Consider the following 27,579-nt stretch of genomic DNA (forward strand, 5'->3'; position numbering starts at 1 on the left):
TACGCATGTGCAGTGCCAGCTATGCTAATATTATTTATGGAATTTCACCTTACCTCCGCTCTCTATGAGCACATCCAAAAGTTCATCCATCTGCTGACTTCTGGTCAGTTGCTGTAACAGTAATAAAAAAAAAAAAAAGATTGTTTTTATCAATTGAACAACGGTTTAACAATTTAAAATTCAATCCAATTATATTAAATGATTTTACATGAAAAATATGCAAGCTTTCAAGCAGTCTACAAAGACTTGCAGAATAGAGTTTTTGTAATACAAACTGTTCTTGGAGACAGACCAGTCTATTGGTTGAGATGAAACTCTTTAACTAGCTTTTCTAGCTTGAAGCCAAAAAATGTAAGGCCAATTTATTGGTTGGCCTCTAGTACCTACCTCTCCAACTGAAAAACATTTATTTATTCATCTGCTCGGTTAGCTCAACTAGTAAGAGTTACATCTGCCTTCAAAATGTTTTTGTACAGCTAAAACACCAATCTGCTTTAGACATGGTAAACGGTGGAACGTTAGTGTAGTGAACAAAGCGAATGGATGAATAAAAGAGGTGCAATACAGGTGATGGACTTAAAAGAGACAAAATAGAGGAGACAGGAGGAAAAGTGGAATTAGAGCAACGCCGATAGGTAAAATAAAATCTCTGGCCAGCCATTATCTACTGAATTTCAGCATGAATTTGAGTTTACCTGCTTGACTGCATCCTCATAGCATGGGGGCTGTCTTAAGTCAGATGCATCTGAATCTGAGCTACTGAAGGCAGGGGGAGAGACCTGGCACTTTTGGCCAACATGCCGAGGAGAGGGCAATACTGACATCTATATGAGAAATAGGTGAAAAGTGACATTAGCCCACCAATTAGAATAGGGGAGCTTACCAAATGTGAGTGTATTGCAGATTTTTTTTTTTTTTTTTTTTTTTAAAGCAAAAAGAACTATAAATCAGGCCCTTGTGATTGAATAATCCCATCACATTAAACACTTTAAGAACAGGGTTGGCGTTGTGTTCTTGTACAGGAAAAGTCACCAACATGTGAAGGAATATGTGATGAAAACAGATGAACTCTGCTTTAAAGAGCGGCGATATGGCAAGAGTGACAATGAACCTCATAACAAAAGACAATTATATAGAGTCAGAGACAGAACACAAATTAATAGAAAAGAGAAAAACGGTTACGTGAACGTGAGGTGATTCAGATGAAGTACATGAGACCGACAACATTGCAGATGCTCTTAATGTTGACACGATGTTTACCTTTGATTGCATATTCTGGTTCTCAGCTTTGGCTGAGCCGCTTTGGCCACAATCAGTTGAGTTGGGAAAGACTCCCGGAAGGCCTCTTTGGTCAGAAGGATAAGAACAGTTCACCGCGTGGCCACCATTCTTATGCTGCATCTGTAGTTGGCCAAACGTCAAATGGAAGAAAACATATGTAAAAAAGAAGTTAAAAAAAAATACAAAAGAGATCATATACATGAAGGCAACATTCAGAAATACTGTGGTTCCAATTATTTTCAGAGATGTAGTAGAGTCAAATTAGGGTGTTTTTAGCCATGCTAGCAATGTCGGTTGGTAGGTCAGTCCACCACTTTGGTGCAGACTGAAATATTAATATTAGTTGGATGCCATGAAATTTGGTACAAGCGTTCATATTTTCCACTGGATGAATGGTAATGACTTTGATGATCCACTGAGTTTCCCTCAAGCACCATCATCTGGTCAAAATGTTCATTTCTCCAATACTTCCCCTCAGCTATACTGTGTGTGTTTAGGCCTGATTAGCAAATGTTAGCATGCTAACATGCTAAACAAAGATGGCAAACATGATTAACATTACCTGCTAAATATCAGCATACTAACATTGTCATTGTGAGCGTGTTAGCATGCTTACGTTAGCATTTTTGCCAGATCTTGGGATCATTTGGACCACTTTTAGAACCATCTGGGAAGTTTTTCCCCAACAAAACGATGAATTTTCCCCTTTACATTTAATCCAAAAGACCTGGTGGAGATAATATTTTATTATTGTAACCGTGGTTTTGGGTTCACCTAATTATAATAATGAAACAGAAGACCGGAGCATAACAGGGAGGCTCTGAGGCTCCTTCCCAGCCCCACAGGGCAAAGCTCATTACTGATATGTATGGAACGTAAATAATCATTGGCATATGGAGGAATATCTGCAAACAAGCCGCATGTTTGCATTATATATACATATATATGACATGGGCTGGTTTGAGGCTTTGACTTGGCTATTTGGTGTCAGACAACACTACCTCAGACCACTAGCATGGCTGTAGACTCTTCCTCTTGTTAAGAGAACAGAATAACAAATAGTCACAGTTTACCCACTTTCTTTTTTTTCCAACCTTGGTATTATTATTTTAGATAAATTGGCAGATTTTTCCATAAATACATCGTACCTGCATGTTGCGTGCTCTGTTATTGCCCTGGGAGTGGGGGTGACCGCAGCCGTCTCTTCCCAGCGGAGGTGATAACAAGTAGGGGTTATTAGGAGACGAAGGCTGGGGGCTACTAGAAGGCTTTCCAATGGGCGAGTCTTGTGGTGAGCACTGTGGACTGAGGAAAGCAGACATTGTGGAGGGGCTGCCAGAGGAAGGGGTTGTGTCCATACATTGTGGCCCGCTGGGGCCCCCCATATTGGAGAGGGGGTTGTTGCAGTGTCCCATATCCTCCATGCAGCTGCCAGGAGAGCTCTTCAGGTGTTTGGGAGAGGACAGAGGGCAGCTGGAGGACAAAGACATGGGCTCCTGCTTGATAGTCACCCCAAAGAAGTGCTGGCCCATCATGGCTGGAGTCTGCTGGTGGTGCATGGAGGGGTGAGATGGAGGGACGGTGTCCTGTGTTGCTCCGTAGCAGCGTTTCCTCTTGTGGAGCTGCATCTTCAGCTCTTCAACCTAACAAGCATAAGGCAGCACAAAGGTAAATACGTCAGTCAGTACTTGGTGATGACCTGAGCCTTTAAAACGGGACATTGTAGACTGACGGTTACACACCTGTCTCTGCTCCTGGTGCAGCTTCCACGTCAGCTCCTCAATCACCTTCTGCTTTTCCACCAGCATCTTATCTTTCTCAGCTTCCATGCCATCCATACCTCCACCCTCCCCCACCCTCGGTCCTCCGCCGCCCAGGCTGCCTCCTCCCAGGCCGTCCTCCATGCTGAGCTGGGCCGGAGAGGGCTGCAGGGCGAACTGTGTTGGTGAGGACATGGGCACGTCGCTGAAGCTGTCGGGGAGCGAGCCGCTGAGGGACAGCTCCGAGGAGGCCGGAGAGATGGGAGGGGTGGAGGAGGTGCTGGGGTAAGGGTAGTAGCCTCCCTGAGACAGGGCGCTAGAGGAGGACGGGGACTGGTAGGAGGACAGGGACCCTGTGGGTGTGACAGGGAAGGTCACTGTGGTGATGTCAGAGGAGCCTGAGGGCGAGGAGCCGGCGTTGGAGTCCTTGAAGGGTCGGAGTCGCTCGATGAGGGCCGTCTTGGTGCCGGAGACGGGCATGCCGCGAATACGCAGGTGCTGCCTGAGCTCTGATACCTGCCAAAAAAAAAAAAAAAAAAAAGATGTCAACATCTAAGCCATGTAGGCCCTCTTATACCGCAGTATCTCCAGTACAGTGTAGATTTTTCTGATTTTAATTTCACTTTGTAAAACCTACTTTCAGGTCATCCAGATTAGCTGGCAGGGGCCCAGGTTTGACCGGTGAGATGTTGCTTTGGTTGGGATATGTGTTCTTGACCGGGGAGGAGGAGTTACTGTTGGTTTGGCTGGATGGACCGCTGGAGCTACAAGCTGATAGCTGCTCACTGGCTCCTCTAGAATGGGAGAATTGAAGTGGATTAGTCACATAGTAAAGGAAAAATAGCAATAGTAAAACATACATCAACTTTGTACCACTTTCTAATAAAACACCCTTTATAAATGGATTATATGTTGTAAACAAGGGCTTTAATAATGGTTAATAAGTCTTCTACTAATGCTTTATAGATCAGTTGTAAGCCATTAATAAGAACTAGTTCTGGTTCATAGTTCATTTTATCCTCCTCCACTATCGTACCTTAACAGACCTCGCTGCCCAGCTTTTCCAGCTAACTTTCATCATAAAACCACACCAGTGCAGGTAATGTTCATCATCCACATCCTGTGTACTGATGAAGCAGCGCTGTGTACAGTACATTTTTGTAAATGTAGCTAAAGCATTTTAGCCAGTAAGCTAATACTAACTTGCTGCAGAGCATCTGGATCAAGTCTACAGTTATAAATATTAGTAAGTCATTAATAAAGGGTAATGGGTATAACTTTCTAATAAACTAAATACTGCCTAATACTGATCTATGTGGCATTAGTTCATTATTTATTTATTAACCATTAATAAAGCAATTTGTTCCAACTTATAAACCCTTTATAATAGATGCCTTATTATAAAGTGGTTTAATAAACAATTCAAGTCTTAATTTACTTTGAGTGTGAAAGTTAATTCTTGACTTTGTTAACAGTAATTAACAGTAATTTGATCAAATAATCTTAACTCAAGTTCCACTTACTAGCTTTTTCTAGAGCTTTCAACTGCATCTCATGGGCTTCATCAGTGACTGGTGTTTGCTTACTTGTCATTGTGTTACTATGGACCTAAATCATGTGGTTAAAAGGCCTGGAAAAAGCCAGTAAGGGGACCATGAGTTAAGATGACTTAATCAGATTCACCTGTCCACGCGTGTGACTTACTTCTGGGTTTGGGTCGACGGGTGAGGCTGGTAGCTGAAAGCGGGCTGCCGCTGCTGAGCCTGGGCCTGGGCCTGTGTCTGTGGAGTGTGTGTGTGCTGCTGCGACTGCTGCGACTGTGGATGTGTGTGAGCGTGTTTCTGCTGGCTGAGGATCTGCAGCTGCAGGAAGAGCTGCTGCTGCTGGAGGAGTCGGGCGTAGGCCGAGTCCATGGGCGGAGGGGACTTCTCTGCCTTCTGGTCCGGAGGAATGTACTGGTGGTACTTGAGCTTTTTCACCTTTGGCTTCACATCTTTGGGCTTCTTGTGTCGGTTCTTGTCTGACGTCTTGGACTGTTCAGAGTGAGACAGTACGAGCGTGTATGAGTGTAAAGTCAATGAGAGTAACTAAATCAAAAGGCAAAGGGAAGATGAAAGTAAGTTCTTTAAATGTTGCGGACCTTGACAATAGCAGGAACAGGTATTGGGGGAGTAGCCTGGCTGTTGTTGGCACCAGAGAGCCCTTCATCCTGGCTTTGATCAGGTGGGTCTCGGGTTGCACCTCCCTGTTCCCAAATAAAAACAACACACTGTATGAAGTCCTCTCTATGTCCATTCAGAGCCACTCTAACAGACCAGCTTCTGAAATATACATTTGTAAATTGAATATCTTTGAGTATTGGACTTGTGGGTGGACAAAACACACCATTTGAAGATGTCACCTGTAGTAAAGTCAATTAAACCAGCCAACAGTGTATAAAAGCATAGAAATAGCTCCACTGCAGCCAGCTGCAACATTAAAATGCTCACCAGTTAATGCATCATTAATGATAATCCAATAGTATAATATATAACAGTGTGTACCGCGACAGTGTGTGTTTTTACTTTTATACATTTTGCTCATAATACTTGTGTTGTAGTTTTGCTAAGAGACTTTTACTCGTTATGAAGTATTTTTACATTGCAGTACAAAATCTCACGGCAATCCATCGCACGGTTGTCGCACCGAAGTGGTGGACCGACCGACACTGCCATCCATGGAGCCACACTGCAGGCGTGGCTACGAAAAAGTTGATTAACCACTAACAACAACAGTCAACAGTTTCAGCCCTAATCACACATTGTGCACATTAAGAGTACTTTTTTTTTACGCTGGTGTGTTTAGAAGCTGAGGTTCACTCAAACTGGTTTATCAGTCAAGCTGTTTTATGATCCCCTCCCACTGACAAACGCCTCATGCCAAACAATACACAATTAGATCGCAGTATATAATAATTATATGTTATTTTTTTTACCTTGGTGACATGTTTTTTTGCTATTGTTGCCTTAGATTTTATGATTTCAGTCTGAATATATGTGTTTTCTTCACCTGCCTGCAATACTAATGTCTCATGTCAGTTTGTAATCCAAATGGAATAAGTATTCCAAAAAGCTCTAAGCAGGAATTTCCAACTGACATGAGACAGTGAGAGTTGATGATTCAGTTGGAACATTTCCGAGACCCAAGTCAAACAGATATAAACCATCCTGTTCTGGCATGAATTTCAATCTAGTGACCGTTGCTGATGTCGACCGTTGGAATGAGGTCATCATGAGTGAAAGGTAAGCAGTCAGGAAAATAAAGGCAGCTGTGCCGGCAGGATGGCTCAGTGTGCAGGAATGTGACACCTGCCTAGTTAAAGTCCAAAGGTCAGTGATAAACAGCAGGCTGAGGATGGTGGCGCAGTTCACTCTGCCACCACAGGAGGGCAGAAGAAGCAAGGCAGTGGTAACAACAGCTAGAGGTGCAGCAATGTCAGAGTGAAAGGCAGATGGAGGAAAACGGAGCAGAGCTAGAAGGAATTCAGGGGGAAAAGACTTCTTTTGCCTCCACGCTGTCGAGAGAGAGAGAGAGAGAGAGGGGTGTCTTTTACCTGTCGTGGGCTGGTGAGGGCAGGTGAGGAGGAGGAGGAGGGCGTACTGCCGACAGCCTCAGATGAAGGGCAGGCCGAGCCCTGCGACTCATCACTGTGGTGCTGCTCTGGAGACAGACTCTCACTGCTGCTGTCCTCCTCAAACGCATAAGAGTCCTCCTGCTTAGGAAACTTACCATGGTTTACTGTAAGTAGAGCAGAGCGGGGAAGGGTGGGGGTCAGTATGCATTACCTCAAGATTACTGAGAAAAGGAAGAGGGACAACAGCGGGCGCTTTTAAATCATCATTCCAGTTCGTTACAACTTGGGTCTTATTTTAGTTGTTTGGCCATCATTTCTATTGATTATGATAACACTGTACTTACCAAATTTACTGCTGAGATCTGGGAACACAGCAACATTACGAAAAAGTCAGATGGAGCAAGAAACACGAGCAGTCCGACGATCAGGTTGTAAACAAGCCCAGATTTTCTAAACCACTTTATTTGGCGGTGAAACTGAAAGTGAGCACATCCAAAATGTCACTAATCATCCCTCACTGCACTACGGCAAATACAGTGGGTCAAAGCTGTGTAAACTGCGGTGGCTGACAGTTGGGCAAAAAAAATGTACCATCTGCCTTCGTTTTCTCTTCCAAATAAGTTTGTCTAACCTGTTTAGAACCTGCCACTGCTCTGCCTGCCTTCTTTCTAGTGATGTCACCACGTTTCTACAATTAACTTGGTAATTGTTTGAAAATCACCAAAAAACTTGCTCTTATTATATTACTGATGGCGGCCAAAACTGTGAAAGTAAGACCCAAGTTCAAGGCTTGATTACCAAACACTCCAGGCAGTAACTGCCCAAGACCTTCAGGGGGCCCAAAGGCTCCAGGTTCAGCATGTGGCATTTAGTTTGTAAGTTCATTAATTGCAACTTTGTTTGTTAATACTGTATGCACCATTAAAGCAGATTATAAACTGAAATGATAGGGAGGGGCCCTGATAACATATTTTCTCAATCAGCTTCTCACTACGAGGGACGGGGTCCTACATTAATACCAACATTTTCTGCCAAAGTCAGAACAGTTTTGTTTTTTCACAAACTAACTACTAATTACCAACTGATACATACGCAGTGCACAGAGTGTGGGAGGGGGGTCAATCAGGGGGGACACACAGCTCATTTTTGCCCCAGGGCCACGCTGTGGGTTAATTCAATTCAATTTCAATTTTATTTATATAAAACCAATTCATAACATAAGTTATCTCATTGCACTTAATCTGCCCAAGTTGTAATGAACAGGAATTATCCGTTATCATTTTTGACATAAGAAAGGGAAAGAGGGCATTGTGTGTGTGTATGCACCTGTTTATGGGCAGCTTGGATGCACACTGCAAACTGCTGCACACAATGTATGTTCCCTATGTGACTAGTGGTATTCACACACTGCCTGTCTGTCACTGACACCTAGTACGACACTCAGCCCGGAGGTGTTACGCTGCGTGGGTGAGAGACTGACACCGGCACTTTACATCCACCATGCTCCTGATTGGCTGAGCTGATAGTGAACACAGCTTTAATTGGAGGAGCTAAGAGTGGCTATCTAACAGAGCTGAAGGGACAGAGCCAGGGGAGGGAGGTGGTAAAGGTTGGTGTGTGAGTGTGTGTGTGTGTGTGTGTGTGTGTGTGTTGTGTGTGCAGAGGTATAAGATTCTCTTTTTGTATCCAAACATGTGACAGGCAGGAACAGACCCTGGTTTCAATCACAGCACCAGGCCCATTCTGTGCAACTCAATGACCTGGCAATACACACAAACACACACACACACACACACACACACACACACACACACACACACACACTCACAGAGCCTAACACACAGCTTAGTGCACACAATTGTCCTAAATGCCATTTCCTCCCACCTGTTCGTGTTTAACTCCTTCCCTCTCCGCAGTCACACACACCAACACACACACACACACACACACACACACACACACACCAACACACACTGAATGGAGCATGTGTGAATTTGCTCGTCTTGCTGTTTCCATGAGTCTTTAAGTCAATTTGATGTCACCGGGAGATTGAGATGGCAGAATTGCAGGAAATCTGCGAGCCGCGTACACTTCCGCTTTTCAAGTGGCTGGTTTAGAAGTTACGGCGGGTCACATAGTTTCCAAAATTACTGGACAGAGGTTGAAACAATTGTTGGGAGGGTTGTGTAAGGGGATAAAAAGCTTTAAGGTGAGGGGTTAATGCTGCAGGCGAGGGGAACGCAACAGCCTGGTCCTGTCACAGAGCTTTGTAGGTGGCTGACTGGAGCTATACAGGCCTGTTAAAGCCGAGACAAAAGCAGGGAGGAGGGGAGGTAGCTACAAACATACACACAGGTACGCCCACACGTACACACAAGGACCATGTACTCAAACTCAAATACACATGGCCACTTCTAAAGAAAAAGGGTGGACCCAAATACAGCTGCTGTTCATCTCAATAAACGGCGCTCCCCTTCTCCTGCAGAGGTAGTGTAAACCAGCTGACTGCAGCCCGCCGTCTCCTCTACGCAACATGTTTACTGGAAGCTCAAGGGGGCAAACATAAAACTGCTAAAACACCAGAGTCTCAAAAACACTAGTTGCACTGCCAGGAATGATATAGAGAGAGTGAGTAATATGTTGAGTATTAGAAGACAAACAGTGCGAGGTCAGAGCGCCGCAGTGGGACGGGCCAGGCCTGATGCTTCGCACGGCGCTAAATCAATGGAGTGTCTAAGCATGCATTTCCTTAAATCAAACACTGGAGGAGGTGGAGGTCTCAAGAGGGCTCCCCATACACTTTAGTCTGCAATATACATTTGTAAATACAGTTGCCAAAGCACCTCTTCTTAAAGAAAATCTGCCTTTTCAGTGCCAGAAAAACAACATTTTTGGAGATCCATCGTGGGTTCAAGAGATTTTCTGAAATAAGCGCGATGTTTTAAAAATGTAAATAACATTCTCTGTGCAAGAAATACAAATTAATACTTTTTCCTGCTAAGAAATTTGGATCACATTCGGAAGGAACAACAGGAAACAGGTACTGAAAGAGTCCAGTAGAATTTAAAGGTGGGGAGGTCAAGGGGTGAATTACTTTTCTTCTGAGTGAAAATTTCATTTGGATTTGGTACCACTTTCTAATAGGTCACCCTTTAGGGTTTATAAGTTAATTAATGGTTAATAAATCATTTACTAATGCTTTATAGATCAGCTATAAGCCATTAATAAGAACTAATTTTGGGTTGTTGTGAAAAACCCATGGGTGGTTTTTATCCTTTCAATTTGGTTATAATGCAGTTATAAATGTTGGTAATCTATTAATAAATGATCCTGGGGTTAATAAGTCATTGATAAAGATGCACTTCTTGGTTTTATTATTGGGGCCAGTTACGTCTTTTCACATTGTGACCTGTGATGAGTTTCATAACATCAACAGTAAGTAAGGAAGTACAGAAATTTGAAGGTTTTGGGGACACCGTTGAAAAATCTGGTGTATCTTCAGTCGTTTACAGGCTAAATGCAATGTCCAATTCATGCTGTTGTCACAGACCTTTTAGTGGTGGAAGAACACAATGATCATAAAAGATCTACAATAAACATTCCACTTTTAGTTGGTGCTTGTTTGACAAAATGACGTGACTATGCTGAAGTCCAGCAGTGCAGCCATTAAAGTACATGCTTGTTTGAGTAGATTACAATCTCCACCAGAGTGCTTTGTACTGCTTAGTAAATGAACTGAACAATGGTTTGTTAACATACGCGCACACACACACACACACACACACACACACACAGTCAGGAGGGAAGCGTGCTCTTCTTTTCATTTAAACTAATTGATGCTACTACCAAACACACAAATGTGGAGTCACGCAGGTTGAGATGCAGCAGGTGTTAAAGGTGTGTTCAACTACGCAGCGTCGTCTCTCTGCTGATACCTGTCATTGTGACGGCAGAGTCTAGGGGAATGATATTCTTTTGGACCAGCTCCAGGGGCCCCGGCCTGAGAGCCAGCTTCTCATTCAGGTCCTCGGCGAGCCGCGCTCGCTTTAGCCTCAGCTGGGCCTCCAGAGAGGAGCCGTCTGAGGCTGGGTCTGCACAACACACAGCAGGACCACACCATCAACAACATGGGACACACCAGGGAAACACTGCTTACACAGGTCTGTACATACTGCTGTAGTGGAGAGTACATTTTCCTAAGATCTGTACTCAAGTACAATTTCACTTAAGATCCTTTTTAACTTTTTAATTCATTTGAACTCTGACAGCTGCAGTTACTAGTTACGTTATATTATAAAAAACGTATTTTGACCATATAATACATTGGTATACAGTAAGTTAAACTACCAAACAGTATGTAAAGTAGTTAAAATTTGCTCCACTGCAGCCAGATACAACAATTAAATGCCGCTTACACATTAATGCATCAGTGATAATAATCCGATGATATAACATACAGTATAATAAGGTAACACTGACAGGCACCGTTCTGTGTTATAATGAATACTTTTGTGGACTGCTGTTACCCCCCAGCCCACGCTTCGTGCCTGCCCTGCCTGCTTTTTGTCCCAGCATAAATTTCGCCAAGTGAAATTCAGTCGGATTTCTTTCATCTGCGGTGCAATAAACGCTGAGAATTATGAATTCGAACGAAAGATTGCAGATCAAATATTTCACTTTTCCCACGTTCGAACTGTAGTTCAAATTTCAAATAAATACACGACAGATTTGCACATATTTTGTGCATAATCTAACCTTTCTTTTCAATGACAAGGATGCTGTATTTTTTATTTATGAAGCAGTAAGATTTAAACATGAACACTGCATATATTTATGAGATATATTTCCCTGCTTTTCATCAATGAGATTTTCTAATTGTTTTTACTCCAGTTTGCTCTATTGTGTATAGTATTGTATTTAGTTTTTGTTTCATCCTGTTCTGTGTCCTATTTTCTTCTACAAATACCTCTACAGTTTCCTAGTGCAATCAATATCTAGATTCTGAATGTGTGTGTGTGTGTGTGTGGGGGGGGTTCTATTTATCTCATCTTATCATCATCATATTATTCATCTATGCAGTTTAACCCTGCTGTATTCAGCTGTCATTTCCCCAACAAACACTACGCACATGACTTCTCTCAGCCTTCGATAATCAATATTTCTGTTTTGGTTCTGTTCTAATATCTGTCCAGCTGTTCCACTCCCAGTACAGCCAGACACTTTGAGTACTAGAAAAATAAACGTGTGGCTGTAATTAAAGGGCTGCAGCGGGTGAGATTTTCAACCCTCCACAATCTCTCCCTGTCAAATCCAGTATAAATAATCTGTGCTGGAGCTAACCTGGCTTGGCCTACCATCTATCCACAGCACTCACAGGACTGATTGCCCAGCAGTGAGGAGAGCACAGCACATCCGTTTGATTATCTGAGGGCAAGAAAGAGCAACAGCACTTATTTGGTCAAATGTAATTTCAGTGGGATATTTCTGTGGAATAGGATAAGTGCCAAAATAAAATGAATGATATTGAGCTTCGTGCCGGACAACTCAGGTAGAGTATTACTGTCTGGTAAAAAATGGATCTAACACTTCATAAGAAGCTTTTAACAAATCATTAAGACATCAAAATTAAAGATTAATGTGCAATATTAAGCATTTGTAATCTCCAGATACAGCAAATATTTGTCTTAATGTCTCTAATTTAAATTAGACGTCTATCATTCTCTATGAAACTTGGAGGACGAGAGCACAGAGGGGGGTAGAAAGGATAGAAGTACTGTATGTTATTGAAGGAGGATGAATGGATGGAAGAAAATACAGAAGCAAGAAGGAATATTTGAGTGGGAGAAAGAGTGGGCTGAAAGAGGAGATGAGGGAGGACGTTGTACGACGTTGCGTGCTGACCCCCCCACAACAGGATAATCTGATAGAAAATGGATGGATGGAATTAATGAAGGAAGACTGTTGAGGTAGAAATTATGTAAGTAAGAAAGCAAGAAAGAAAAAAGGAGGGACGAATAAAAGAACGAAAGAATTAATTAAAGTTAAAAATGAAGGCTGATATAAGAATGGAGGGAGCACAAAAATATCGCTGGAAAAGGGAAAAATTAAAGGAAAGAAGAGAAGAAAAGGCTATGATAGGAAGGAAGAAGGACTTCTGAGGAGGGTAGAAATGAAGGAGGGATGATGGGATGTAGCGAGGCAGTGAAGGAGTGAAGGCCACACAGATGAAGGGCAGTGGGTAAAGCAGATGATCCAGTATGCCAGCCCGGATCCAGTGCCCTTCCTCAGAGGGGAAGTGGGGAAGGATCAGCTGCCAGTCCGTGGTCACGTTGGCGAGCCGTCGCCTTCCACCAGCAGGATGACATCATCGCCTGTTTATAACTCAGCTGCCTCACCTGTCGCTGACTGGCCTGATTTAAGACCTGACTTGACATCACAGGAACACATGGAGCTTTAAGTGTGTTTAAACCGTGTAACCAAACTGCCTAAAAACGTGTTTGACCGTGGCCGCGCTGGCCCCGCATGGGCATAATGTAACATGATCCGGTGAGTCTGAAGCTGGCTTACGCAGTTTTAAACACTCTGCAGCAGTATTAAATCATACAACGCACTTTAAACCTATTGCAACACATATACCTGCTGACTGTATCTGTCAAATGTAAACACTACACTAAGAGGTAAGACATATGGTGCATTAGGCAGAAATAATTCCCTTTGTGTTTCCATCCACTGAGGATTAAAGCACCACTGCTGAGGGAATGAAAATGGGGTGTTTTTATGCACGAGTGCAAGCAGGATAAAGCACAGTAAGCCTGCAGCTACAGCCCTATTATCTTTACGAGGAAATATTAGATTGTATGTGTGTGTGTATTCAGACCTGCAGGCAGACAGTGTGCTCCTATGCAGGCCACACGCCAGTCAAGCCTGAGAGGCTGGGGCGGATTCTTGAATAGCCTAATAAACACCAGATGTTCCCTGGGTAATATATACACAGACCCTGCGCCGTGTCCATCTCCCCAGCAGGAATAACACAGCCAGGCAGAGCCAGCCAGCATCTGACGGCTCGCATCTACAGCAGCACGGAGGAGGAGGATGCTGTGACGCCCCGAAAAACGACTTCTTTTTTTTTTTTTGACATAAAGAAATGACGCTGATGCTTTAGAGAGTTGTTAGACATCTAGTGTCTGGGTGTAAGAAAGTGTCTACTAACAAACTCAAGTCTTTGCAACCCTCCTCCATCTGCGCCACCGCCTGCAATCAAGAGATAAACAGCCAATTGAAATTTCTTTTTTAAAAAAGCGCTTGGAGCCCCATTGGCCAATTGCATTTCTCCTTGCTGCCTTATCTGTGACAGACTCCTAGAAACTGATAGGGCCTCTGGATTCCATTCCCCCGCACACTTACCAGCAGTTTATCTGGAGGCTGGAGCCTCTGTGAAATGGCAAACGGTGCCAGAGATATCATTCAACAAATCCCTGGCCTGCAGTCCAAGTCCCCCAGTCCCCTTGTTGTTCCTGACCCGCAGGCAAGTAACCGAGAAAAAAAAAAGAAGAAAACAACTACACACTGCACACTGGCATCGCTCACTGCTCCCATGTTTGCCAAGACGACACACTGTTGCTTTAAAGTATAAGGAATTGATAAGATCTTAGTTTGTAAGTGGCTGTCTGCTGTGTAATGTCTCATGCTAAACAAACTTCTTGGTTTCTTATGAATATTTAAATTGTTTCCACAAGTGTTGTAAATGCCAGCAAAAATATTGATCTGTGTTTGACATTTGTGGCACGTAGTGTGCTGGCAGTCGAAGCGGAACAAGATCGCGGCGAACATTACATGACCTAAAGAACGCGAGAGGCCATTAATCGCAGCAAGAGAAAAGATTTAAGAGCAAACTCAGGCCTTCTTGTTCTCATCACTATGTCTGATGTGACGTTAAAAGCCCGAAGCCTCTGTCTTATAAACGGCAGCTCGTGCTCCATGTTGTTGTGTTTGGGCGTGCCTCTGCTTTGATGTGGCGCTCTGCAGGCGCTGTGATGTAAACAGGTACCGTGTATGTAAATCTGGCCGAGCAGCCGCTGTTTCTTCTGAGGCCGAGAGCCTCTTCCAGCATGAGAGCATTCCTCGGCGGTCACTCACCGACCTGTCTGCCTACTCGCTGGCTGCAGGCTCTCTCTGCCTGTCTCTCTGCCTGCCGGCTGCATATTCCACCTGCTTTCTTTACGTCCACCTTTGTATCTGTCACTACCTGTGGATTTATCCGTCTCTGGAGTCTGGATCTGCTTCTCTTCAGAGCATCCGTCATCTTAACTGTTTTCTTTTCTTCCTACCTGTTTCTGTCTGCCTGCCTTTAATGCTTTAATCTGCGGTGTAAGTCTTTTGCTCAAAGACCTCAGCGCTAACACAGTTTGACTCAGGTTACACCATTTTACAGTGAGGAAAGTGCGTCAGTTACATACTGTAGTGTGTGAAAAACTGTACAATCTAGCAAGAATCTGCAGGTTTCCACTACAATCACTTTGATTTAAAAAAAAACAAAAAATCTACAGCAGCCAATTTCTCTGCTTGGATCCCTCTTTCTGGTTGAGGTTCATCAGTGAAATCAGCTGCTGATTCCTGAGCTACCCTATTCCTCTGTCTCCATCCTTCTTTCTCTCTCTTCCTCTTTTGTTCTTTTACAAGCAGCTGGCATCTGATTTTATTATTTCATTTCAAAGCTGCAGTAGATATTCACAAATCAGTCATATCTTCTTTTTATTTTTTTATTTTTTTTTACATGACGTGCAATATGTCAGACTCGATGATCCGATTCATGTGAAACCTGGAGAAATGATGCTTCTCACAACTGCATTCCAAGATTTTATAATACTGATTGAGCCAAGGTGACCTACAATTAAAGGGCAAATTTCACATTCATATTTCCCACACTGGACTAGATGTTTGAACCTTTACATCCATGTTTCTCTCCAAAACTGTCAACACACACAATATTAGATTTTTCACTGCACTAAATGACTTCTGAATCTGTTCTTCATTTGTCTACTTAATAACTGAAAGACTAATTGTGTCATTTATGTATTCGAAGATGCACTGGTCATTAGCTCTACAGAGTGTTTCAGCGTCTTTCAGGTCTTTGTTTCGGGTTTGTGCGGCCCGCAACGTTACTGTTTTGGTTCACAGACACAGCAGGCAGCTGCTTTCAGTGAAAAAGCTCTCATAAACCAAGTTTACACTTCCTACCCAGCACCAAACACCCAACAGAAAAAGTTAGCGACTAGCTGGTAAACATAGTTGAGCATTCAGCAGATGCAGACCCAGATATTTTTCTGGTGGAGACCAAAACAGAGCTACACGAGAGTGAATATTGGACTTCCATTTGCCAGGTGGCCAGACAAACAACTCCAAATGAATGCTAATGCTTCTCTGTGTCTGCTGGATGTCTGCTAACATGTTACCCATATCCACTTTATAAGGTGATAATATGTCAGTGTTGTGTTTACAGCTAATATGGGACGCTATGCTCAAATTGCAAAAAGAAAACAGTACCAGTCAAATGCAATTATCCTGATAACACCATTTTCATTGTCAAGTGTCGGATCACCCAAATTGTGGAAAAACATAATTTCTCACTCAACGTTAGCGCCTGGTATCTAATCATGAAGATAGTTTTGGTTTTATTTGTCAAGGTTTTGAGATATCTGTCTCTGACATTTCTACCTCCACCACAACACAAAGGAGGGTTTTGGTTGAAAAATGACGTTGGAGAAACATCTTATTGCAAAAACAACGTCCATTACTCTGGATGATCCACAAAACAAATTGTGAACAGTTTCTGTAGGGGCTTTTTTTTATTATGTAATTTTGTTAATGCAGTGAGCACCACAAACAAAATGTTGTTTACTGCTGCACTGGGGTGGAGGCAGAAATCTCAAAACCAGGACAAATAAAACCAAAACTATCTGCATGGCTCGATACACAACAGGTCAGCTGGGGGATTTCGTACCTGTATATCTTAGTACTAATTGGACCAAAGGATGATGTGTTGCCTTGCTTGTTCATTGTGTCTCTCACCCTTTCCCTCTGTCTGTCTTGTTCACACTGCAGACTAAAAGCATGTAAGTGGAAGTGTGTGTGTTTGTGTTTGTGTGTGTGTGTGCGGCAGCTCAGTGTTGGAAGGCGTTACTCACGAGGCATGATGCCTTGGTCTGCCAGCTGCTCTCGTGTCCTCCTCTGCTGAAGTCTTAACTGTAGGACTGAAGTTGGAGGGAGGAGGGTAGGATAGATGGAGGGGAAGAGTAAAAAGAAGGGGAAAGATGAGGAAGACATGTGGAAAGACAGGTAAGGGACAGACAAAAAGCAGGAAGAGACTGAGAATTCAACCCACTTTAAATGCGGTTTTATAATTCTAACGTGTAGTGTGATTTAGAATAATTTCACTTCACCTACAGGCTGAAATGAAAAAAGCTACTGATGTCAATTTCTAGTTACTGAACAGACGCACATGCACATGTGCAGATGTATCTATATATACATATGCATACAGAAAATAGAAGAGAAAAAAAACAACGCTGCTTGCTCAGAAATATTTCTGTGAACAGGATGTAGGGAATGATAAACACAGCTCCTGGCTTTTAAACAGATCTGCTAGGCAGTGTGTGGTCCGCAGCGTGTGCGCACGTTTCTGCGTGCTCTGTGTGTGTGTGTGTGTGCGCGCAGTGGTCTAGGTGGGAGTGCGGGGTCATAAACATAGAGCCTCCCCCATGTCTGTTGGTCTGCTTGTGTCTGTGGCTCTTTTGCTTTCTTTTTCTTTCTTTGTCTGTGTGTGTTTTTCCTCCTCGCTGTTATCTGAAGGTCTCTCGGTGAGATCCTGGTTCCGACACACGAGTATGAAATGTTCCTCCTTCTCTGCAAGGCCCTAATCACGTTCTGCTTATCTTCCCTATTGTTAATTATCTCCCTCAGGTGGTTCATATTCCTGCAGATTTGGCTACATTCAAGCATTTTATCAATTTCCTCAAACCTTCCAGCTTTGATGTAAATGACTTTATTAACAGTTTGACTCAATGGGCTCGGGTGCCACATCATAGCGCTCTCGTGGGAGAGCACCTCCATTATGTAACACCAGGCCCTTCCCTTCATCTGACATCTGCTTTAGTTTACAGTGAGGGGGTCGTGACCTGCTGGTCACAACACCACAGAGCGCGAGCGCAGGCATTAGTTGCTGACTGAAAGCTGACCAACACATGTAACTGATACAACCTCTGACTAGGGAAGTTTGTTTTTGTTTTTTTTGTCATCCCCTACAAGAAGGAACACCCAGCCATGTATACAGGCACACATACATGCAGGTTTCATCTCTTCTGTTATGGGAAAAGCAAGGTGACAAATGGAAATAAGCTGTCAAGTCAAGGGACGGCTCCTCGCTGCTGTGTATTGTGTTTACTGTAAGGGTTATCAATAATTCTCTCTGAAAAAGCACAGCAAGTGCCACATAATCTACTCTTTTCTCTTAAAAAGCCATTTGATTTTTACAACTTTGCAACACATAGGGCAGACACTTCGAATCCTAACTTGAACTTAAACTATGTTGTAGATTTGGCGTTGTTCCTTTTATTTGAGGTGCCTCCACTGCATTTTAAGTCAGCTAACAGCCTTACTTTCATCCATACATACAGGTTTTGTCTCTTCTGTCATGGAAAGAGCAAGGAGACAGTGGAATGTAACTGTTAGTGTTAGTGAATTATGCAGACCTTCTTTGATTTTAACTCGAGGGACAGCTCTTCACTGCTCTGTATTATGCTTACTGAAAGGGTTATCAATAATTCTGTCTGGAAAAGCACAGCAGCTGCCATATAATCTGCTCTTTCTCCCGAAAAGCTTTGCTAAGACCAGACGGTTTTCTGTCTTGATTGCAGAGTGCACATGTTATAGAAAGAGGACTCAAGCCAGGCTGTGTAATCACAGATCACTGAACCATACGATACTCGGCCTCTCTCACTGTTGACTTTGAAAGTTAAGACATTTGTTTTAACTTGGGCTTTCTTGACAACAAAGGACATACAAATCCACGGCCACATTTACAAGTTTTCAGATTTATAGTGTAAATAAATGATCATTTGGCCTGCTTTGCACTGGCGAAGTGGCGATAATTACACAAGCCAGTGTAGTGATATTCTGATTTATTGTCCTCCTGTGCCTCACACATTCACAGGCACTACACCAGAAAGAAACAGGCTAATAATAACACCACACTTTTACACTCCAACAACCTAGCTAAAGAGACTGGTTGCATTTGTTACATGAATTCTCCTGAACTTTCCCTCAGCACAAGCAGGAATGTGTTTGCGACAGATGTATGAGCGCGACTGTATAACTTCTAATAAACAGGTATTCCTAAATTAAATATAAGGTTTATTTTAGTCTAATACCTCTGCATAAAGTGAAAATCCACCTTAAAACAGAACTTGCATATTTTATTCCTATGGTCATGGACAGTTAGAGTAACGTTTGTTTGGTCTCACAAACTATTTTTATTCATTAAAAAGGCTCAATTATTATGCAAACACAAAATGACAGACCTCACAGTTAAGTTAAAGTTTGAACAAATTCATTCTAACTGACGTAATTCATTCGAACCCAACTCACTGGCCTAGTCCTAAACTCCGTTGTGAGCTGTTCTGTTACTCACTTGAGTGACAAGCTAACGTGACAAGCTAATGTTACAGTAAGGCAGCTGCATTTTAAGTAAAATAATAGCCTTAATTTTATCCATGATTTTTCCCTCTACAGTGTCCAATCCAAAGTGCTTTCTCATGTTACATCTCAGATAGTTTGGTGCCACGATCATCCGTTTAGCACGGCTCGCTAGTTTTCTCCATTTTACGTTAGCTTAGAGCACAACAATAGCTTACTAAGACAGATTCTCCAGGGGGGATGCATCAATCATCTATTGATTTGGATGAATCACACCAAAATGTTTCATATTTTTCCATTTAGTAGTCAGTTCTTTACGGTAACTCAAGTGAAAACATCCAGCATTATGTTAAAAAAATTCTGGATTGTGGTAGCTGATACAAAACAGGTGTTTAGCGAAGACAGCGCCTGTATGTGGTGCTGATGTACAATTCAACATATGGTTGACACCTTTAAGTATTGATTTAACCTATATTTGACGCCTCTGTGATACTATTATGTAATGGTAGTAAGCTTGAGAGCACGGGCCACAGCCCTTTGAGCTGTTAATCAAATCATCATGAGAACTAGTCAGTAACACACACACACACACTCACAAAACATTCGGCAGTCCGTGGGGAGCACTTAAGTAGGATCTTTATCTTTCCTTTTAGCTTCAACCATGCAGCAGCAGTTCCCATGGCTTTGATAATGTAGTTCAAGCAAAAGGAGCAACAATTGCAGGTTTTCATGGGGCACTGAATGTAACTTGAGCTGCTGCAGCTTAAATAAACTGTAAATCCTGGACAACCAGACCCCCCGTCATCAGCGGTTATCACAGAGAGATTTACTGGCAATTTTACTTCTCTTACACTCAATATTTCACTCATGCACTCATAAATTCCCTCGACCAGTCATGACGGTTGTACCGTGTCACCCAACATTAATCCCACCGACTGTAACATCAAGCAGACTTGTAGGAAGATGAGCTTTATGGCAGTAAAGACAGTATCTCTACATCTGTGCCAAATTATTAACCAGCTAGAGCACGAGGGTTAGAGCAACACAGAACCGGAGCCACCTTGGTGAAAAGCCTCATGCTGCTTTTGAATACACAGCCATCCAGTCTCTCATGTTCCCCGGAGCACCGGGGGTCATTTCCCACCCTGCCGATCTGCTCTAAACAACTCAGAGGAAAAGAATCATTTACCCTGCCATTTCTGGAACGCAATTACAGCTCACAGGCAAACCGCAAGTGAGAACTGAAGCCACTCTAGCCACCAGCACGTACATTCACAGCAGTGCGAAGTGTCGCTTGCAGAGCCGATCGCGTACACCAAGCTTTACAGAGCAGAGCAAGATTTGAGCTCTGCTGTTGCCACCATCAGTTACATTTTCCTCAGGGAGGTGGCAGTGTTGGTCAAACTACACACAAAGTAGTAGCACAACGCAAACACACATGCTCAGCCTCACAGAAAATATCTTCAAAACAAAGATAGTTAATAAGAAAGTGTGTTTGTGTGAATGAGAAAGCGAGAGTGATGGAATTAAAGAGTGGGGGTGTTTGTGAGGGAGATAGATGGATAAAAAGCCCCAACAGCTGCTGTGTGTTAAGTGGAGTTTAAATCAGCGCTGTGGTCCCTTCCTCCCCCTTTGATGCCCAGGTACACACACCCACACACATACACAAGCACCATCAGCTTCCAATTCAGCCATATTAAGATAACCTCTGACCCCTCTCCAGTGTCTAATCTCCCTTTATCAGCGTGCACAGAGCCACCGAGTGAGAACGTCTCACTGGCTTCCCTCAGCAGCAGCAGGTTGGCGGCTGGCACTGGAACAAGTGCACTAACCTGCCCCGAGACATCACCCTCACATGTCGTGCTTTTATGAGGAGGCAGATGAACATCAAAGAACACACCCAGCTGTAAATCCATCGCACTGTGACACTCCGCATCATTAGGGCTCGGTACTAGGGAGGATTTCTGACTCATGCTGGCATCCCTCTGGTATTCCTCGTACCGTCACATGCCCGCACTATATTACACACACCTGTCAGTTTGCTGGTGTTACTGACGAGCACATCGTGAGTGTCAAACACAACTCACCCGTGAAGACAGATGAATGACATAATGTACACAGGATTGCCTATAAATGCCAAGTGTTGACAGACAAACTGTTTGCAAGGCTCTTGAGAATAAACACAGCTGTACACAGAAACTAATAAACTTGACAGTGCATACACAGATACAGAGAAGCAAAAAGAAGTCACATGCCAATCATCATTTGACTTACCTGATCTAAACTTGCTTCGTATCAGTATGGAGTGTTCAGAGCCCAGAAGAGTCATAATGCTTACAGTACAGTTCCAGTGTTCAAAAGTAGCAAAATAAAGTCACACACACTTCGACCCCCCTGGCCACCTCTGAGCGCCAGACTGAGATGAGATGGAGCCGACCCAGCCTGCCTCATCAACAGCTGTAGAAGAAAACTAGCGTAAGAAAAAATAAATAAAACACACACACAGGCTTTCTTGTTGTATCTCTCTCAGCCAGTGTGCACACTAGCAGCAGCCTTCTGCTCGCTGTGCGCTGCTTTCTCTTCCTGCCTCCTCTTTTCGGCTCTCTCTCCCCCAGGGGCTAATGTGGGAGTGCGTGAGTCTGCGGGAAGCTTTGGTCCCATCTAGCTGAGAGCTCTGAGCAGGGCCGGGGACAGCACAGAGAGATATGCCCTGCTCGGGGAGGGGCTGACCAGCCAGGGTTTCCTCTAAGCCCCGCCTGCCAGAGCCCGGAGGCTGGACAGGGCTTGGCTGATGACTTCTTCCTCCCTTGCCACCAGTGTAAATATATCTGCCTATCAGCCCTGCTGACTGTCATTAGAGAGGAGAGAGGGGGAGCTAGATAGGGAGAGAAAGATCAAGATATAGACACAGGCGCTGATAGTGGAGCAGCAGTACAGCCAGGAGGGAGAAAGTTGGAAAAGCAGGGATGGCAAAAAGTTTAACTTCTTGCCTTGTGACAGCTGATGAAAAAGAATATGTAAGCCTACATCTGCTTTCAATTCCATATATAATGTGTGTGATGTATAAACTTTGCATATGCTGCTGACACTGTGTACTGAGCTTTATTTCCAATGCTGTACCGAAAACAAATACAACTGACTCTGGTCGTGTGGCCACCAAAGTGAAGTGATACTGAGCTTCTGACAGGAATGTATTAGTCCAATCAGACTGGAAACACATATAACACTAGAAGACAGACTGGGTATCAGACAGTCATTTCTGAGCACCAAACTGAATGTTTTCTGAATGTGTAAATATGCAACTGTTTGCTAACATGTTAGCTATATCAAAGAAAATCACCTCATGCCACTGGTGCATTGCATCAATATCTAAGATCGCCCTATGAGATATATAGTTATAATATATTATGATTTTGTTTAATATTCATTGTTTTCTTACATAACCAGTTTGTAATCTCCTCTATCGACTGTTTTCCTTCTCTTTGTGCTTTGGCAACACAAATGTATTTACAGTACATGACATGCCAAGAAAGCAAACTGATATTAAAAAAATGAAAATGATATGAGCAAGATACTCATAAGAATTATTGGTCACCATGACAGTAAGAGTTTGTCCAAGTCCAAGCTTTCATCAAATGCAACATGCCATTAAAGTAATCAAAGTGAGATTCAAAAAACTGAGTAAGAGGTATGTGTACACCAAATCACAAAGTGCTTCTGTAAATGTAAAATGTAAAGAGTTGAAATAAAGTATATGGAGGGCTTTTTATGGGCCTTTTTAGCATCAAACTGATGCACACTGAGATGGGCATAATGTATTTCAAGAGCAGAATGGCATAAATGAATGTTTTGATTTTCACTTACACTACAACAAGTGATCAGCTGAGTGCAGTCAGTCACCCAGCAGCTGAGAGGCAGGAGGTTTATCTTATCATCCAGCCTGTATTCAACAAGGCATCCCTTCCTCCAGCTCCCACATACCAGGCGGACATTTGTCAGAGTTGAACTAAGCTCTGTGCCCTCCTTGGAGGGCGGCGTTAGCCGACTGCAGCTCCTATACATCGCAGAGCCTCACAGGACATCCATCACCACAGGAAGTCAGCTGGACACGTCGAGGCTTTCTCTGCAGTTTATTCCCAGGCTTGATTTGAACATTATAAAGTGGACTGCATTGCTGTCACACTAGTATCCCAAATATCTGTTAAAGGAATAGTTCAACACTTGGGGAAATAAGCTTATTCGCTTTCTCGCCAAGTTAGATATTTAGACTGATACCACTGTCGTGTCTGTACGCTAAGTATGGTGCTAGAGCCAGGATACAATTAGCTTAGCTTAGCATAAAGCCTGGAAGCACGGGGGAAACAGCTAGTCTGGCTCTGTCCAATTAAAAAAAATCCATCTACCAACACCTGTAAAGCTCACTAATTAACAAGTAGCATCACATTTGTTTGCAGCACATAACTAACGGAATCTTAGAAACTAGGCAAAATAACACAATTACTACTCTTTTTTTCTTTTGCTGAATTAAATAAAGATAGTCTTTAATGCAAAAAACATATCTAAGAAATAATTTTATATCTAGGTTTAGACCCTACTTGGACTTAAGGCAGATCGATGCACTGGTGTTAAGAAAATTCTTGAAAGAAGTTGAGTGAGCCTCTTTTAGAGGCTCCGTGGAAGACAAAGCTTGTATGTAACGGAATGTTTTCAGGTTAGACTCCAGAGACCAGGGTTCAGTTCCTGGCTGCAGCAGTTGCTGCGCTGACAACTAATACCTGCACAGAGGGGCATTGGATGAGTGGGCAGGAACAACTTGCCCGAAGAAATGAGGCTGTCTGAGTCAGTGTCTTCGTTTAAATCTCGTCTCAAAACACATTTTTATCTGAAAGCATATCCTGATTTTACCTGAACTGGCTGTTTATTTTACTGTTTATTTTATTGTTTTTCTGTATTTCATGTGTTTTATTTCTTTATATTTCGTCATTCACTGTGTTATTTTATTTTTCTTGTTGTGAAGCACTTTGTACTTTGTTTTGATAAGTGCTCTATAAATAAAGTTTTATTATTATTATTATTATAGTGTGAATATGTGTGTCATATCCTCCTGCTGAAGCTCCTCCCTATCAGGTACGAAGAAGCAGAAGAATTCATGTTTTAAGAATTCATCTCATTTCATCTTTAATTTTGAGAACCTTTCCCATGAATTTCTGAAGTTTCATGGCTTTTATCAAATCCTTATATTAGTTTTGAGGCCAGATAGTTTGTCATGGTGGCTTGATTTCTATGCTAGTTTCAAAAAGTCCTTTTTGTTTTCCCCACTGGCAGATTCTTTTTTAATGCTAGCATTTCTCTAGATTACAAAACATATTCTGCTTGTTCATACAATGGAATTTTTTGCAGCGCTCCCTCTCTGTCCTCATGTCATTCTTCCCTCCATTTGATCTCAGTGCCAGTCTTCTGTCCCTTTTTTTACCTTTTCTAACTACCTCGTTTATCCTCACGAGCCCCATCTCCGGCTAGACTTTGTCCTAAAGTTATTATTCTCTTAAAATGTCCACCAATTTCCTACCCTGCCACTTTACAGTTTGCTAAATAAAAAGAATACCAAAAAGAAGTGTGTGATTACTACAGGCCTTTTCTCCACATTGTGTAAAAACTGCAGCGACACAGCACTAATCAGTCATTGAGAGCTTTGTCCGGCAACAGCTCACTGCTTCTGCCTCGCCGCTATCCATTTTAATCTCTTCACACCATAAACACTGCTTGGCTTTTGTTGCCGAGGAGCCTCGACACACAGCAGCGAGATGCACACACCAAAACATATAATAATTTAATGTAATAAATGACACTGTCTATCTTTTGCTGCGGCCCATGTGCTGGAGTGAGCTCCAAAAACCCATACGATGCTCATGTCAATATTTACATAGAAGCTTCTTGGGCTGCAAATCTATCGCAGACATTCATGAGTATATCTGTCTTGTATGCGCTGTGAATGAACACACACACACACACACACACACACACACACAAAATTACACAGATGTACATGCACATACACACAACAGTCCTGCGTCTTAATTAGCAGGTGAAAGCGCTTAAAGGGAAGGTCTGTCAGAGGGTTTGACAGTGTACACACAGCGTCTCAGAGAGATTCCTAAAGAGGTCACCCAGCCCTGGCTTAATCCTCCCCTTTAATTGGGCCCTATGTCAACGGATGTGACAAGTCTCATCTGAACTGTCTGGAGCTGTACATGTGTATGTGTGTGTATTTGACTGTGTGTGTGATAAAAAGAAAAAGAGAGAGGAGATCACACTCATATACCAAGTAGACAGATTTGAGTGCACATTTAGTACATTTTTTACAATAAGCGTGCAGCAGGGTGTCATGGTACGGCTCTCTTCGCTCTACTCTATGATGCATATTGCATAACAATCCTCCTCTGATGCCATAAGTCATTGCATAGAGCATGTTAAAAACACACATTCCATAATGCAGCAACTGAGCGCATGTTTATTGGCCGACGGCGCAGACATCTAGATCAAAAAATGACTGTTAGTGGTTTGTGTGATTTCTTGTGTTTTAGAGAAAGCAGATGTGACTAGTTGAAATGCCCAAACTGCACAAAATATCATAAAAATTATGTTCAAATTCAGTGAGGGAATTACAAACACTTATTACATACGTCTGGAATTTGTTGTTAACAAGATCGCCATCACATCGCCGTTGCCATCAGTTCCAGTAAATGATGAATCAGTGGTATTTAGCTCCGCTAGCTGCTGATAGGAGCAGTCACGTATTTTAAATGCTTTAAATATCTCTGCTCATATGCCATCCGTGGAATCTAACTGTCCCTCGGCCATCTGCCTGAGAGAGTGTCACAAAAGGAAGTAGTAAGAATGGAACATGTGCTGGACACCATGGGAGCTGCCCTGTAGAGCATGCACTCAGCTATTTTACCGCAGGAAATGAGAGCAAACTTGAAGGTTTTATTTCCTTCATCTTTCTTCAAGTCTCTTGTCTCTCTCTTCCCATCTTTCCTGGCTGCTTCCATCATTGGAGGACAGAGACAGTCCTTCAAACCAGATTGAACCTAGCAGGGGCAAACTGGATTACTAAGTGGGCAACTACCCAATGGCACCAGATGCCCCCAAACCCCCAGGTTAACTGCATGTCAATCGGTTTGATTTGATTAACTGCAAATTTGGTTGTACATTTGCACCACTAGAGTACAAAATCAACTCAAGCAGGATTTGCATTATTACCTAATCTTGAGGCCCTGTGTTGTAGAAGGGCCCTGTGTCAAAACCTAGTTTTCAAATCTGGCATTATCTTCCTTATTGTCAACAAGTTCCATGAGAGGACCGAAACCAACCTACTGAAGACGAAAATCATTAAAAAAAGATCAACATATACGGTTTTCACTACTACTACTACTGAAAAGCTCAGTAGTTTCCTAATACACATTTGGTGTGCGCACCAGGACAGTGTATCTTAGTTCCAGACCTCATGATTTGTTAGATTCAAATAGGTTTGTTGTTGCACTTTTTTGATGGCTGTTTCTCCTGGCTGTGCAAACAATGAACCAATCAGAGGTTTGTAAGCAGGATTAAGAATGGTGACATCATCTTCCTACATAGCTCGCTGCATACAGAAAAAATGGCCACAAAAATGGGGAGATTGATGCAGCTGTACATGATGTTGTAAACTCAACCGACTTACACAAATGACAAATCTTAAAATGGCACATTTCTTTGACCGTCACCAAAAATATTGCAATGGCCTCACGCAGCTGAAATATATGATGTGCCGATATGTCACTTGCTACTGATTGATTATGTGGGACTGAGTAAAAAAACTACAGTGTGTGTGTTCATGGTAATGAAGAGCATGTCACCCAGTGCAACAATGTGGCTCACTGATGTGTTTTTAATAGTTCTTGGACAACAATGCGGCTCTATGGCTCAGAGGAAGATATATCAGGCTTTGATACACACACAATACTTGTTAGTAGATACATTCATTGTTGGTTTTTTGGTCTTTTTATTGAATTTGCTGAAAAATATATAAAAAAATATATAGAATATTGCCAGCCTTTTCCTTTCACGCCTTCATTATTTTAGGTTATATTGTGCTCACATGGTGCATATTCCTAAATAAAGTTGTGTTTAATCAAATTAGCACAACAACAACACTATACTGGTTGGTTTCTGGGTCTCAGGGCATATAACGACTCT

At 42.7% G+C, this 27,579-nt stretch overlaps 1 protein-coding gene across 13 annotated transcripts in view; it reads right to left on the minus strand.

Moving 5' to 3' along the window:
- myocd (myocardin) overlaps nucleotides 1-27,579 on the minus strand; it is a 126,453-nt gene that overhangs the window by 6,729 nt on the left and 92,145 nt on the right. For 4 of the 13 annotated variants that reach the window (XM_044177528.1, XM_044177530.1, XM_044177527.1 and 1 more), the window contains 11 exons: nucleotides 16,839-16,904; nucleotides 10,590-10,745; nucleotides 6,634-6,818; nucleotides 5,182-5,286; nucleotides 4,746-5,074; nucleotides 3,679-3,835; nucleotides 3,024-3,557; nucleotides 2,430-2,924; nucleotides 1,261-1,401; nucleotides 696-824; nucleotides 54-111 (listed from right to left, as the gene is read on the minus strand). In XM_044177528.1, coding sequence (XP_044033463.1) covers nucleotides 54-111; nucleotides 696-824; nucleotides 1,261-1,401; nucleotides 2,430-2,924; nucleotides 3,024-3,557; nucleotides 3,679-3,835; nucleotides 4,746-5,074; nucleotides 5,182-5,286; nucleotides 6,634-6,818; nucleotides 10,590-10,745; nucleotides 16,839-16,904 — 2,355 coding nt within the window. Of the gene's footprint in view, nucleotides 1-53; nucleotides 112-695; nucleotides 825-1,260; nucleotides 1,402-2,429; nucleotides 2,925-3,023; nucleotides 3,558-3,678; nucleotides 3,836-4,745; nucleotides 5,075-5,181; nucleotides 5,287-6,633; nucleotides 6,819-10,589; nucleotides 10,746-16,838; nucleotides 16,905-21,618; nucleotides 23,933-27,579 lie in introns of those variants that run through there. The other 9 variants (XM_044177533.1, XM_044177539.1, XM_044177532.1 and 6 more) reach the window with 7 other exon arrangements.

This window comes from Siniperca chuatsi, linkage group LG20 (genome assembly GCF_020085105.1).
Source record: "Siniperca chuatsi isolate FFG_IHB_CAS linkage group LG20, ASM2008510v1, whole genome shotgun sequence".
NCBI classification, from domain to species: Eukaryota; Metazoa; Chordata; class Actinopteri; order Centrarchiformes; family Sinipercidae; genus Siniperca; species Siniperca chuatsi.